Raw genomic sequence first — 15666 nt, 5'->3', positions numbered from 1 at the left:
ATCCAAAGAAGAGCGGCGCGTTTCGTCACAGGGTTATTTGGTAACCGTGATAGCGTTACGGAGATGTTTAATAAACTCAAGTGGCAGACTCTGCAAGAGAGGCGCTCTGCATCGCAGTGTAGCTTGCTCGCCAGGTTTCGAGAGGGTGCGTTTCTGGATGAGGTATCGAATATATTGCTTCCCCCTACTTATACCTCCCGAGGAGATCACGAATGTAAAATTAGAGAGATTAGAGCGCGCACAGAGGCTTTCAGACAGTCGTTCTTCCCGCGAACCATACGCGACTGGAACAGGAAAGGGAGGTAATGACAGTGGCACGTAAAGTGCCCTCCGCCACACACCGTTGGGTGGCTTGCGGAGTATCAATGTAGATGTAGATGTAGATGTAAAAGTAATAAAAAACTGTATGGCTTAAAACAACAGGTTGTGTGACTTATTGATTACATTCTTCCTTGTAAATGAATTCTCACTGTTTTAGCCACTACTGCATAACAGTGATATTATTATTAAGTTTTCTTTCCTAAATTTGAATTATGGAAAAAACTGCAAATAGTTACATACCAGGGGTTCCTTTGGACTTTTCCTGAGGCCAACCATACGAATTGTATCGGCTGTCATTTCACTTGCTGGAAATTCAAAAGTTTGAGGTTGAGATTCCACTTCAGGCTTTTCAAAACTTTTTTCAGCTACAGTATCGTGAGATTCCAAAAGAGCCTGGAAGAAAACAAGAGCATATAGACTAATACAAGACAATGCCAGCAACAGTGAACAGTAGCTGATGTACAACAAGTTCTATCCAATTTCATGTGACCAAAGCCAGTCAAGCATAGTGGATTTTAGCTGTAAACAACAGGGCACAAATATACAAGATTATAAGATTACAAGTTCTGAACTCTTGCTCTCCTATATTACGATCCCAATACCATTTCACTCTACATATATTTGACTTCATTTTATCACTGTACTACTGAAACAACAAGGCAAGTACCAATCAAATGGTGACAGCTAGATATGTTTGAGTTGGAAATTTTGGAAATATGCAGAACAGGCGACTGGTAAGCCAGAGATATGGTAACTGATTTCCCACACAAATTGATGCCCGATCTCATCACTATCTTCATTTCTTGCAAGTTCACGGAGCATGAACACAGAGCCCAAACGTACAAATGAATAGATAATCTGCAGGTCCCAAACCCATGGTGGTAGATTTAAAAGTACTGGTGGTTACAGTTCTACTGTTAATTTTTGTTTAAGATTCTTTTTGTAGCACTGTAGGATACTTGAGAACACTGCCTCAGCAGTCCAGAAGAAGGCTCAGTAAAAATGGTCTATGACTAAGAGAGAGCGGTTTGTGCCATGTTGAATGTAGTATACATTGTTCAATGGGGAAAAAAAATTGCAGCATAGAAGGTAGACTCAACAGTGAGTTGTCAGTGTTCACATATGTACACTGTATTAAACAAATGCTTCTGTTGATGAAGTATTGTTGAGAGGTGAACTAGTGTCTTCTTTGCCATACACGAAAAGTTTAAAATTTTTTATTAAAATCGCGACCTGATCAAAGAATATTTTTTCAAAATATCTGAAGCTACTGTGACTATTGATATGACTGATTCCCAAAAACCATAATACCAGTTTCAGAATCTTGTTGGTAATGTTAAAAAAAAAGGAAGTTGGTCAAATGGAGGGCAGAATCCTTTCCACTTTTTGTCACATGGAGATTGACTGTAAAAGTTTAGTTGCTACCAGAAATATTGATTCTTACCACCCAGAGAAGATTTATGTCACTTTCCCAGCCTCTGGATGCAATATCCTGCCCAAGCTACTTTTACCAGTTCTAACAATTTCCTTGTCAGTTTGTGTTTTCTATGTATGTGGCCACTCCCACTGCACATTTCTGCACCTAACACTACTACATTCCTCACCAAATGCACTGCCAGCTGTGAGAGGGCCCATGGCACACTCATGACCAATTTACTTACTTGCACCTACCCAGTAATGTGTATCCCTTACTTCCTCTGAAGACAATAGCAAAACATCATGAGATGCATCCCACAAACCACTGTAAGCACTGGGCATCATTCCGGTTCCATGACCAATCAGCCATCATTTACAACTAATATTTTTTTTCATGCACACAAACACACCTAATCAATTTGCAGAGATGGCTCTTGTTAAAGGTACAGAACACCAGTGGGGCTCTAAAGTGAAGAAATGGAAACAAGTTATTTGACAGTAGGTTCCTGTATCATTCACCAACAAGAAACTATTTGAGACTTACCAGGAATTCAGTTTCAGCACATATAAGCATCGCTACATGCAAAAATACTGACACATTGTCTTAGACGTACTCTTACTATGGCATCAGTAAATACCAACAAATTTTGCAGATCATTAGTCCAGCCAAACTTCTCTGTGGTTTAAGCGTTCAATGGTGTTGGATTTATGCCTATGCTGATCTCTGTACACTGCTATGCAGAGTAAGCAGAGGAACATGTGTTGAATGGTGCCTTCTGTAGCTCCAAGTGACATGAGGGGCACTGGATGGTATGGGTGCTCAGGGATAGGGGTTGTTGCCTAACACTAAATTGACCAGTAATCTGTGCGGTAGTGTTCTCGCTTCCCACGCTCGGGTTCCTGGGTTCGATTCCCGGCGGGGTCAGGGATTTTCTCTGCCTCGTGATGACTGGGTGTTGTGTGCTGTCCTTAGGTTAGTTAGGTTTAAGTAGTTCTAAGTTCTAGGGGACTGATGACCATAGATGCTAAGTCCCATAGTGTTCAGAGCCATTTTTTGACCAGTCATCTACTGCAATTTGGTCCTTTTGCTAAAACCCACAACAGTCAATGACAATCCCAGTCATCATCACATTATTACCCAGGCAGAGGCAGTTTTCCATAAATTGTGTTTCACACAGAATGCCCTTGGTAAGGCACCATCTGAGAAGCTGAGAGGCTGCCCAACAAAGAAATGGATTTTACTGCATGTTGGGAACCTACTATCAGTTCACAATCAGATATAAAGATATTGTCCATCTTCCCCATCCTATTCTACATTGTCATTCTAACTACCTATAAAAGGTCTGACAACATTACAGTCAAGTAAGAAGTTGAACTATTCCACTCACTATAGTGATGAGAGTGCTCTGTCTTCAACAACACAGCTCTCTGAATTCAGTGGCTCATGAGTGGATAAATACAGTAAAATTCGTATAGGTACATAAGGAAAATCTCCAACAAGCTATGACAAAAATTAAAGAGCAATGATAATAAACACTAGCGCAACCTCTGTAAGCGTCGGAAAAGATGTATTTTGCTACGCCGGAAGGTGAATGACAAATGATAAAAGCCTCATTCATTTTCTCTTGTCAATTATTACATAGACTCTGTCTTTAGTTCTTGTAGGGAGAAGACATATTTTTTTGTGAGAAGTGTGTAGTGTACACTGTGTTGCCTGACTAATAATTTTGATGGAAGTATGAAGTGTGAGAGTTCTTTTTAGTGCAAAACCATGAAAGTTTTCTTTTCTTCTGCACATTATGCTGTCATGTCACTGTAGCTGCCTGCATCTGAAGAAGGTCTGATAAAAATCAGTATTGTATTCACGGTCAAAAATGAGAAGTACTTATGGTGGAAGAAAAAGCATGTAACTAAATTCTCAATGGCATAAAGAAAGCAAAATCGACATAAGTTCACACTACTACTGACTTACAATTTACAAGATTTGTAAATTAAGATTGAAAGACAATTAATTCACATCAAAATTTAAAAGAATAGAATTTGATGGTATTGTGGTTGATCTGATTAATAAGAAAAGTAATTGTGATAATAGTAATAATAATAATAATAATATGCACACATACCATGCAGTATCATTCATATTATAAGGTCATCATTAAGGCTGAACACACACAGATGCCGAGTCTATATTGGTAACATACACTCTACGTTGCAGAGCATATATCTCATTACAATATCAGTAAGTTTCAAATCTTGCCCATAATATGAGTACTTTGGATCCTTGCTTCTAATGCAAGTGATTCAAAACTTTGCAGATAGGAAACTGTTCCACAGTATGTGCTTACTTCCTGTCCACTATTCAGCCCTGCTGTAGGCACTATCTTCCACCTTCTTTTTCCCTTATTTTCTGCCACTGTCTTATCCTTCTTTTAACATTTTATTTAATTTTTACTTTCCACCTCATTTTACATTTATTGGTGTATATTTTGTCATTGCATTTTCCCCTCCATTACTTAACTCTTCATATTGAGACAGGCACAAACAATTGTCCCCATGGAACTTAACTGCTCATGTTGCTGAGGCATTGGAGTGTTAGGACATTATGTGACTATTGTAACTGTACATTCCTCATGCCTGCACTGCCATAGAGCAGATGTGAGTCTCTCATATGAGACATGTCAGGCACATGATGCCATTACTACAGAGCCTTCAGAATCTACAAATCTGATAAGCCAAAGCCAGTTTAGACAATGAAATATCTTATGTGAGTACTTGCTAGTAATAACTTTATTGTTACAATACATGTATTCTCTGCTGCTCTCTACCAATAATATGGCAAACATGAACAAATTCTGGACTTATGGTTGTTAAATTCCCAGTTCATCCTAAATTAACTTTAATTATTAATCACATGAATCATCAGGGTGTAACTGTATATTTGCAGACAAGTGCAAGAAACCTGAGATAGATGAAGAAGCTTCTGCAACTTCCAAGAAGTTGTGCAGCCAACCACTTTACAAATTTAAACAGCATGGTTAAGGATGGCAGACAATACACTGATATGTTCCAACTTGGAACATGTTTTGCAATCATATTTTACTGCCACAGAAGATAGCTTCCAGAATGAATTTTCATTCTGTGGTGGAGTGTGCATTGACCTGAATCTTCCTGGCAGATTAAAGCCATGTGCCAGAATGGGACTCAAACATGGGACCTTTGCCTTTTTTTGTGAACAAGTGTTCTAGTTCTAATAACTGGGTTATCCAAGCGTAACTGATGACCTGCCCCTACAGATTTATTTCTGCCAGTTTGAAATGCAGGAAATGAGATACAGACATAAGCATAGTTGTGAGGGTGGGTCATGAGTCAGACTTGTATAGCTCAGTTGGCAGAACACACGCCATAAAAGGCAAAAGACCCAGATAAAGTTCTGGTCCAGGACACAGTTTTAATCTTCCAAGAAGTTTTAAACCAGCACACATTCTTCTGCAAAGGGAAAATTAATTCTGGAAACATCTCCTAGGCTGTAGCTAAGCCATGTCAGCAGTTGCCCATGAAAGGCAAAGCTCGCAGGTTCAGGTCTCAATCTGGCACACAATTTTAATCTGTCAGGAAGTTTCAAGAAGAAGAGTGTTCTATGAGTATTATGCAATAGGACATCAACAAACACAGCAATACCAACAATTTGAGATAATTTCGTATGTATACATTCAAACTGCAGGAAGAACTCATTACACTTTCATGGTCAAGTTCGCTCTTCAATACATCACAGCTTCTCCCCATCTCCATACACAGCCTCCAGCCCCTTGCCTAACCAACACCAGTAAGCTAAATGAAGTGTCTGTCTACTGAAGAGATAATACTGCAGATATTACTTCCCACAATGACAGTATGCAAGATGTTGAGGAAACCCTCTGATGTCTTCATCCACGCGCTATCTGTTTGGGCAGTACTATTAGCTCAGAGGATCGTTTTTCTGTGCTATCACACATTTATTAAGTTGCCAATTAAATAGGACTGTTTCAAGACAAACAGGATGTTCAGCTGGATGCTGATAATGCATCTTTAGTCTGAGGGTAAATACCAATAACCAAGCACGAAATCCACCTTTAACGTTTGTCTCTGTTCAGCCATCCTGATCTAGGTTTACTTAAATCTTTTCAGGTAAATGCTGGGATGATTCCTTCATCAAGGCCACAGCTGGCCATCTGCCCTATCCTCCTTAAGCACACTTTTATATTTTATAGGAATTTATATTTTTGAGATATTTACTTTCATTGTTTTTGCAACAAATTCTATATCGTCGTAAGATTATAACTGAATGAATAAATGAATGAAGTGAAATGAAATGTTGCCATCACATGGGATCAGACATCTTGCATATACAACATATGGTTGTAAACTGTCAAGCACTGGAGCCCAGAGACAGATGCAGTTATTTCAACAAGTTCAAGTAAAAAAAAACTAGGCTGGATTTTTTTTTTCATGTAATACACTATTTTCCTGTCATTGGTCTTGTGTTGAAGTCAGGTATAATAAGTCACAAGGAAAACTAAATGAAAGCAAGGATCTAGTTATCGCTACATTTCAAAGAGGACCCAGATCAGCTGTCTTTTGCATACTTGCATCAACAGTCAAAATTAATTTCTTGAATGAGAACATTTTTCCTGCATACGCTGTACTTATTATCACTCTAGCATCTGACCAAGGGATCAAAATTTTCCAGTTGTTATAGTAATTTTGCATAAAAACAGCCTGTACAATAAAAGTTTCTCACACACAAATTCAAATTTCCAATCATCCTGAACAACTGGGATTCAGTTCTAAGGTTATTATCTTAGAAACAACCAACTAGTTCAGCAAGGCTCAATGTCACTGATGAAGAATTGTTCTCGGTAATCACTATGGACAACACTGCTGAGGGTATTTCTATTCCACCACCAACATTCCATGACTTGATTAAGAAACAATATTGGCAAGTGTTGTACATTCTGCTGCAATTTTCTGAGTTCATTAGCCACAGATAATGCAGAAAGATAGATAGTTCAGGAGGAAATGGAGAACATGCATCATCCCAGAGGATCCCAGATTCCTTCCTGTAGTTCCAATGGGGAAAAAAATCAAGCACATGGCATGCTGTGTCTGTCTACAACAGCCAACCAAATCACAAGAAAAGAGTGTCTACTTTTTGCCACGAAACAACTATAGCCTGTGCTGTTTGAAGAGAGCAGAGCATTACTTGCCCACAGATTCACAGACAGAGAATTGGCAAACAAGGCTGACAAGACTGAGCAAGAAGATACTGATTTCACAACACTTAATGATCATCATGAATTCAAAGTTGTACCATTTTATCTATGTAGTGCTTTAGATACTTCAAAAACAACAATGAATAACTTGCATCAATACCTTGTAACACATGGCATCTTTTCTAGTGATATAACAAGGTCATTTTTTCAGTGACATCTCAAAACCATTACAGCCACTTGACAACCATGCTGAAATGGACTTCACTTGAATTCAAAACAGTTTCTGTTCCACATAACATTCTAAAAATAAGAAATTTTCTCCAACCGCTACATGAATTTCTGCAAGGACACACAAATTTTCTTGGGGCGATGAACAAGAATGATCGTTTTGCTACTTTCTAGATGCTGACATTGTGCCCAGTCATGGGACTGTATACTAAGATAACACTGCACACTGATGTTAGCGGTTCCACAATAGCTACAATTTGAATACCATTTTAAGAAGTTAAGTTTTTGTTTATGCCAGCAGAGTACTCCTCAAGACTGGGAAGAATTATCCTATGAAAAAATAAATAAATAAATGCCTTACAGTCCTTAGGACAATGAGTAATTTCCGACCATATTTGCTTTGTAGATTAATCACTGTTGTAACAGACCAACAGTCCTAAACGCTAGCTGACATACCTGAAGGATCTGTCAAGAAGACTGACAGTACTAAACTGAGCCTTCAGGTGTGTGGCATAACAGTGGTATGCGAAGTGGACACAAACACAAGGACACCAAATGTCTTTCGAGGAATCCATTGAGGGCATGGAGTAATGCAATGACACCTAGCCATCCGTGCATTGCGCATCATTACTCAACAATTCAGGATCCAATAAAGAAGACTACAGATGTCTTAGAATGGGAGGAAGGAGTCAAAGGAGGATTCTGGTCACTGACCTGAGGGGTAGGTCCACAAAGTCTAAACATGGGTACTGTTACATAACAATGAGTGTTAGAAACCTCACCCGTCACTCTACCAGTAAGGTTACACTGACGGTCAAAGCTCTGGAAATCTATAGTTTCTTGTGGGTGACATAATTTTGAAAGATGGAGGGCAATATAAAATAATTTTAGATTGTGGGAAGAAAGTTTCAGACAAAGCTGATTCAGCAATAATATCATACTGCATCACCCAAAGATGCCTAACATTGGCAGATGAAATTAATAGATTGCTACAGATGATAGAGATTTCGGTACATACTGACTAACATGCCAGTCAAAAACAGTACAGCAATGTAAGTTATTAAGGGTTTCATGCTGTTTTTCCTGCTACATGGTCAGAAGACCAAAATGAAACTGGATACATTGTTTCTTTCTGCTTCGATTTAATGATGGCCAATTTAACACAATAATCCATGAGTATCAGCAAAACTAGAAAAGCAAGACAGTGGTTAAGTCAAGTACATTCAGTAAAACAATATACATGCAAAACAAATATTATCAGTGTTCTGTTTATGCACATGTGAAATTACATGCTACTTCATCATTATGTCACTGGTCAAAGGTGAATTTTGATATTGGTAGGTCCCCATGCCTACAACAAAATTGAGAAGTTTGTAACAACAAACACTGACCACTTCTACACAAAGCACCAACCAGTGAGTTACAGACCTAGTAACTTAGTATGGATTTTTATGCCAATAAAGAAACTTGGGCCACAAGAAAAATTACTTAAGACACCTAGACAGATTAAAAATATGTGCTGGTAAGTGACTTGAAACCTGGGATCCTTGCCTTTCACAGGCAAGTGCTCTACCAACTGAGCTATCCAAGCATGACTCACAACCCATTTTCACAGCTTCACTTCCACTAGTTTCCAAACTTCCTGCCTGCATGCTGGAAAATGGTAAAAGTGCACTTACAGTGTCAGCGGACTTTTGCATTGCTTACTTGCAGTTGGTAACTATTAGCACAATAATATGTACAGTGTATGAAATTACATGACAGCATAATGGAATACACTGTGCAGAATGTTGCCAGAATATTCTGTAGAATTTAAACAGTACTCTTACATTCCTGGATTACCACAACCATGGAAATAGATACTTTCGAAAATACCCCACAAAGTTTTTGAAACAATCACTCGGCTATGCTAGAGATCAGCCTGCCACCACAACCTGTTTTCTTCCAGTCACATTTGTTGGCTTTGCCAACTCACAACCAAACTGTAACATTCCACCTAACCCATACCTCGAGCTATGCTACACATCAGTCTGTCACCACAACCAGTTTTCAAACAAGTATGTTCATTGGCTTCACCAACTCACAGCCACACTATAAAATTGGAATGCTAAACAACCCTGCCATGTTCAGAGAAACATACAACACAAGAAATGCATATGAAAACCAGTACTCAACTTTGCTATCCATAATAATGAGATCAATCACTGGCAAGCTCATGCTATCCATGTCAAAAACAAAAGTAATCAATTTGTACCTTTCGCAGAAAGAAGGCATTAGATTCAGCGATTCTCTCTGGCTATTGTATACTATCACCGTACTGGCTACAACCAACAGCAGCACACAGCCTTAGAGCCACTGACAACCTAAGTGTACTTTAGTCCTAGAAAATTACTTACATTATAGTAAAATTTCATTTGCCCTCTCAAAATATTGGCAAAAACTTAAACATCTGGTCTTCAAATTTTGTTATTAAAAACACTGAACACCAGAGAACAATCTGTCAGTTACCTTGCTGTTTTTAAGTGCAGCTTATTATCCAAACAAATTAATAGCATTAGAATACTTCCAGTGTAGTTGATTTAACAGTCATGCAGTAGCCAACGAACATCGCACAAAAACTGTAAAGTAACCAACCAAGGATCAAAATTTAAAGTTTGCCTAATTTTGACTGATCAGCTTGAAAATTATCTTGAGTTAATTTTACTGGTAGCTGTGCTCTTTAGCATACAAGATATTTACTGGAACAAGTTAGGTTACAGCACACACTTTCACATACTCTTCACAGATTGGCTGTCATTTTAAGACTGTAGATGCACAACAACTGCATTTCAGGTCTATTGCCACCTGGATTTGAAGGACCAAATTTTACTTAATTTGACATCTCCTATGCTGCTCTAACCTTATAAGATATTTTTTCTGGACCTTTATAACTGAGCACATTTTATTCCATGATAATAAAATTTAGAAATAAAGTTTATTGATCATAAGGACAACAGTGAACACACTGCAGCTGATTATCTGAGTATGTTAAGGGATTATGAATAAGAACACTGACTTTTTGGCTTGTTATAGTGACTTAATGGCTCTAGCACATTCCACACTAACCAATCATGTACATGCTCTGTGGAACAGAAGAAACTTGAACTGATGTTTCTGCCACTTGCTCAGTAGGAAAAGAATATGTAAACAAAGCAACAGTGAAGAAATAAATTTGTAACAAAAAAAGATATACAGCTGCCACAGTTGCAAAATGGACATTAAATAAAAAATTGATGTAAGCGAAGTATCACATGAACATGCCTTAAACAACAGAAGTATATGGATTAACAGTGCAGTCAGCAATATAAGGAATCAAAACCAATAGCTATATTTTGCTTTACTCTCAATGCCTATCACATCTTACTGAAATATTACATACTGGGATGAAAGAGAGAGAGATTGTGAAGTGAAGCATAAAATTTTATTTTCCATGTGCTTTGCGCATTTTGTAATCTTTAAGCAGCTTCACAGGGCTCTTCCTGATCTTACAATGCCCCCGACTTTGATACTCTGTAGCCCCTAGCAATCTTTGGTCAGATGCATCATACAGCATGGTCTTTAATAACAGTTAGCTATATTGAATGTATTATGCCTACTGATTGAAATCTGTTCCTCAGAAGACTGTCTGAAGACATTTAGGCCTGATAATTTTGTTTGAGGTGATATATAGTTAGAAATAAACAGGAGAACATGGTTTTTACAATTGATAGGGAAGTGCATGATTGCATTGTTAAATTTTTAACAATATGTACAATATCAGATCTACTACTGAGCGTACTAATAAGCTAAATTTTTTCTCCTGAGGTATAATCACTCAAAACTATAGCTGCCAGGGGAACTAAACCCACTCTGTGACATCATTCCAGTGAACTATTGTAACTACTTGTTCTGATATAAAATGAGTCAGTACTCATGAGAATGAAACTGTTTCAACACACCACAGACAAAATAGCTTCAATAGAGTTGTCAACAGTGGACACACACTGAACAGAAGAGCAGATTCTAAATGTCCGGAAAAAAACAAACCAACAAACCACAAAATTTCATGACTCATTGTACACGTTGTTGTTGTGGTCCTCAGTCCAGAGACTGGTTTGATGCAGCTCTCCATGCTACTCTAACCTGTGCAAGCTTATTCACCTCCCAGTGCCTACAGCAACCTACATACTTCTGAATCTACTTAGTGTATTCATCTCTTGGTCTCCCTATACGATTTTTACACTCCATGCCGCCCATCCATACTAAACTGGTAATCCATTGATGCCTAAGAATATGTTTATTTATTTATTGGTCCAAGAATCAGTTTTGTACATTGTTTGTACATGTGATATAGGACACAGGTAAACCTAGTTAGTTTACAATACAGTAGTCATTTTGACTACATTGTTGACATAATAAAAATGCATAATAATGTAGGCTGGTGTACTACATTGCTTCTACATGTGATAATAGCATTTATTAAGTGAGATTACATGATCAGCACAATGTAAGCTATATTATGAATTGACAATTAGTGAAATTTGGTAAATGAGGTTTACTTATTACGATGATCCATAAATCGGACAAAGAACAGAAGCAGTGGTCAAGCAAGAACTGTTTTAACTTTACTTTAAATGCATTTAATGTTGGTATGCATTTTAGGTAAGAAGGCACATAGTTATATAACATAGCTCCAGAATGATACACTCCTCTTTTGCATAAATTTGTATTTACTGTGTTCCTGTGTAGGTTCATCTTCATTCTAGTTTCATATGTGTTTATATCATAATTATGTTTGAAGAGATTTTCCTTTTTTAAGATGCTCCCTATTGTGAAAATTAGTATTCCGTATATATACAAACAAGGCAGTGGCAATATTTTCAGAGGTTTAAAAGGGGATCTACAGGAATCCTTACATTTAGCTTTTTTTTATCACCCTGGTAATCTTTTTCTGTATTTTGAATGTTTTTGTAGTATTTGTGGAATTCCCCCCAAAAAATTATTCCGCACATAAGTAGCGACTGTATACAGCAATGATACATTGTCAGCACTGATGAGCAGCTTGTATTTTGAGTGAGGATTCTAACAGTATATGCTAGTGAATTCAGTCTCTTATTTAAATTATTTAGGTGTACCTCCCACTTCAGATCTGCCTGAACCTGAACACCTAGAAATTTTTTATGACTGACCTAAAAACTGACCCCTTCTTCTAGTCAAGTTATGCCACAAATTCCTCCTCTCCCCAATTCTACTCAGTACCTCCTCATTAGTTACATGATCTACCCATCTAATCTTCAGCATTCTTTTGTAGCACCACATTTTGAAAGCATCTATTCGCTTCTTGTCTAAACTATTTATTGTCCATTTTATTGCATTGTTTCTCTTCCTAGAAAATAAGTCTTGGGGGGGGGGGGGGCGGATTCAGAATTCAAATATTGCCACACAAGCACACAAAGCCATAGATACGACGCTGATGTTATAACAGAAGGTTTTCTTTGGCTCAACTAACCAATTTATCAATTTTATTTTTGTTCCTAAATTAATCAGTATTAATAACAGCAAATAACTCATTTATGCTGATAAAGCACAGTTCAAAAAGCTCCGCCAACATCAAGAGGCTGAAAGAATTACATCCGCTTTTCTCCATATCTGATGTGGGGGAGGGAGAGAGGGGAAGTTAATTTTTGAGACGTTAAGTAGTCCTATATGTGTTTGTGTAGAACACAGTAACAAACCATTGAAGATGTTCATAAGGCCAAGGATGGAGAGAAAGAAACAAGTACTTTAGTGAAGTAGCCTGACACTATAATCTGTCTTGAGGGAAAAGCTTACATTTCTGATAAACCAAAACAATCACAGTTTTCCATGCAATTATTAAACAGAGAAGTGTTACTAAAGTATCCAATGAACATTGCAATTTCTCAACTCAGTTGAATCACAGTTTATCTCTACTTAACGTTGTTCCTGATCTGATACATAAAAACGTACCTTAGACCACAGAACTGAAATAGCATTTGCATAAAAACAACATACATTTTACTATGAATACATGCAAACTGTAAATAAGAATCTCACACGTACTGGTCTGCAGTTTATTAACATATCCTTAGCTGGTATTTGGATGTAATTTGGTTGTTATTCATTTATAACAACTAGTAATACTGTGGGTCAACACATTTCAATCAAGCACAGTTTACTAGGCTTCTTACTGTGCCAAAGAGCATGTACACTTCATTGCCTTGGAGAAAAGAAGCTAGGAGAAACTTAGTTCTCTGCATTGCCTGGAACAGATACGGTAAGTTGCTGTATTTACCTTAAAGTGTGCGCTTTTCAGTATGTTGGACAGTTCTTGTGCATCTCTGCTTCTTGAAGATTCGCAGTTCTTTGCTACGTCGGTGGCAAGCTTTAAACCACTTGTAGACACTGGCTGAGCAGGAGTTTCAGGATCCTCGAGTCTATCCTGAACCTGAAACAAATCAACGCAAATATCAGTAAACAGAACGCTGTTTTGAACTAAAGTACTTTTGGTCTCGCGCACTATATTTTTTCCTTATTTTAAATATGTGCTAAACACTGATCACACTGGTTAAAACTAGTTACATTCGCACGGCTAGTCGACCTAACGCTGGTACGCGTACGTTTAAGCTTCCAATGGTAAGCACAAAAAAATGGTCAAGGAGAGAAATAAAATCTTTCATATTCAAACAACTTGACGTAAAGTTCCCGCCGCAAACTTACTTCCCAAGAAAGGGCCGCACCCACGTCCGTAAACCACTTACAAGAAAATATAATAGCTTTCATTGCATATTCAGCCAGAGCTTCTTAAATACGTTAACATTACCTGCTATTTCACAATACACTCCAGCCACGAATACTACAAGGTAGACATAATCCACGCTTTACGTATTGAACAGTTTGTCAACCTTCTCCTTTGACTCATCACTCACAAACTCCGCTAGGCACCTGGCTACACGCTGCTATGTAACAAGCATGGATCCACGCCGCAGGTGCAGGATCTAGCGTACCAGGAACGCTGCGCGATTGCTTCCTTCTCTCCTTCTCCTCCTCCCCCCCCCCCCCCCCCCCCCCGCCCCCGCCCAAACTACTTCATCAAAATACAATTAATCAATTACTAGCGCATGCACTAGCGTCGTCACAAAGAAATAATGCATACAATCAAATATTTACAGTTGTAATTACTAACAATTGTACTACCACACCCATGGCTGTCACAGCAGCCAGAAGAGTGGAGCGTACCAAACTATGTAAATATCGGGCTGGCACTCACGTCCCACCCCTGATACACCCAACACCATTTAGAAAGCTTTTTCATAACTGAACAAGATGTTTATTCTAGACTCAGACAGATGAGTTACACAGATTCCGTCCCGGTGAGGGGTGTGGGCAGGGGTGATGGAGTCAGGGAGAGCATTCGGCCGCCAACTGTCAATAACATTGGCTCAACCCATATAAAAATGTGAACCCCGTATATAGTTGGGAAAAGGCAAGAAACAAGACTCACACAATGATCTGCTTGGCTAGGAGTGACGACTGCTTTCTTCTTGTAATCACAAAGGATTCTAAATTAAAAAATTTCCATCCACTTCTTTTAATTATTTAAAAGTGACCTTATATTCCATAAACTCCTACTCTTTGCTTTTTGGTACCACACTACAAAAATGAGTGCAGTAATGCAATAGCCTGTAGACGTTTGGTTATGTACGAGACTCAGATGTCCGGAAGAAGACAAGATAGGACTCAACAGCCTATTAGTTAGTTGGTTACTTGTTCACGACAAAAGTTATGATGTGGACCTCGTTAGCATAGCAAACATAAAATAATTACTTACAACTAAATAAAAAATAACATTCGTATGGCCGCATTCTGGCCTTTCACGGCTTTTAATTTATTTATTTATTTATTATTTTTTGTGATGGGCACACGCTTAGATAGAACAAGGGTAGAAGCGTCAGTTTAGATACTGCATAAGCATATGGACTTTTCTGGACGTTAAAATCCATGGTATTCTACGATCTTTCATTCTGGTGTCAATATTCAGTTTCAGTACTTCTCCTATTATCTTTCTAAGCCAAACTTCGATCTCCTAGCAAAATGAAATCCTCCGAAATATGTGTAACTGTTTTCGAAGCCTTAATTATTATGTATGGATTGTTAGCCGAAATACATGACACATTATCTGCTGCCTGAAAAGGATTATTATTAGTTTTTACCATGGTCATGTTACACTAAAGCTCAGTTTAACGCTAAATAATTTCATTTATTTATTTATTCATCCAGGGATCATCTTAGGATGCTATGGGCTTGCCGTGCGGGATTAGCCGAGCGGTCTAGGGCGTTGCTGTCATGGACTGCGCGGCTGGTCCCGGTGGAGGTTCGAGTCCTCCCTCGGGCATGAGTGTGTGTGTTTGTCCTT

General features: G+C 38.2%; 1 protein-coding gene across 5 annotated transcripts in view; it reads right to left on the bottom strand.

The window, feature by feature from the left end:
- The window catches only part of LOC124594917 (protein PALS2), a 344549-nt gene that overhangs the window by 60277 nt on the left and 268606 nt on the right, over positions 1-15666 (bottom strand). For all 5 annotated transcript variants that reach the window (XM_047133405.1, XM_047133407.1, XM_047133406.1 and 2 more), the window contains 2 exons: positions 13546-13698; positions 562-714 (listed from right to left, as the gene is read on the bottom strand). In XM_047133405.1, the coding sequence (XP_046989361.1) occupies positions 562-714; positions 13546-13698 (306 nt within the window). The remainder of the gene's footprint in view (positions 1-561; positions 715-13545; positions 13699-15666) is intronic.

The sequence above is a fragment of the Schistocerca americana genome, chromosome 2 (assembly GCF_021461395.2).
Source record: "Schistocerca americana isolate TAMUIC-IGC-003095 chromosome 2, iqSchAmer2.1, whole genome shotgun sequence".
NCBI lineage: Eukaryota > Metazoa > Arthropoda > Insecta > Orthoptera > Acrididae > Schistocerca > Schistocerca americana.
The sequence above is the reverse complement of the archived record's forward strand: the minus strand, read 5'-3'. Positions and strand labels throughout refer to the sequence as shown.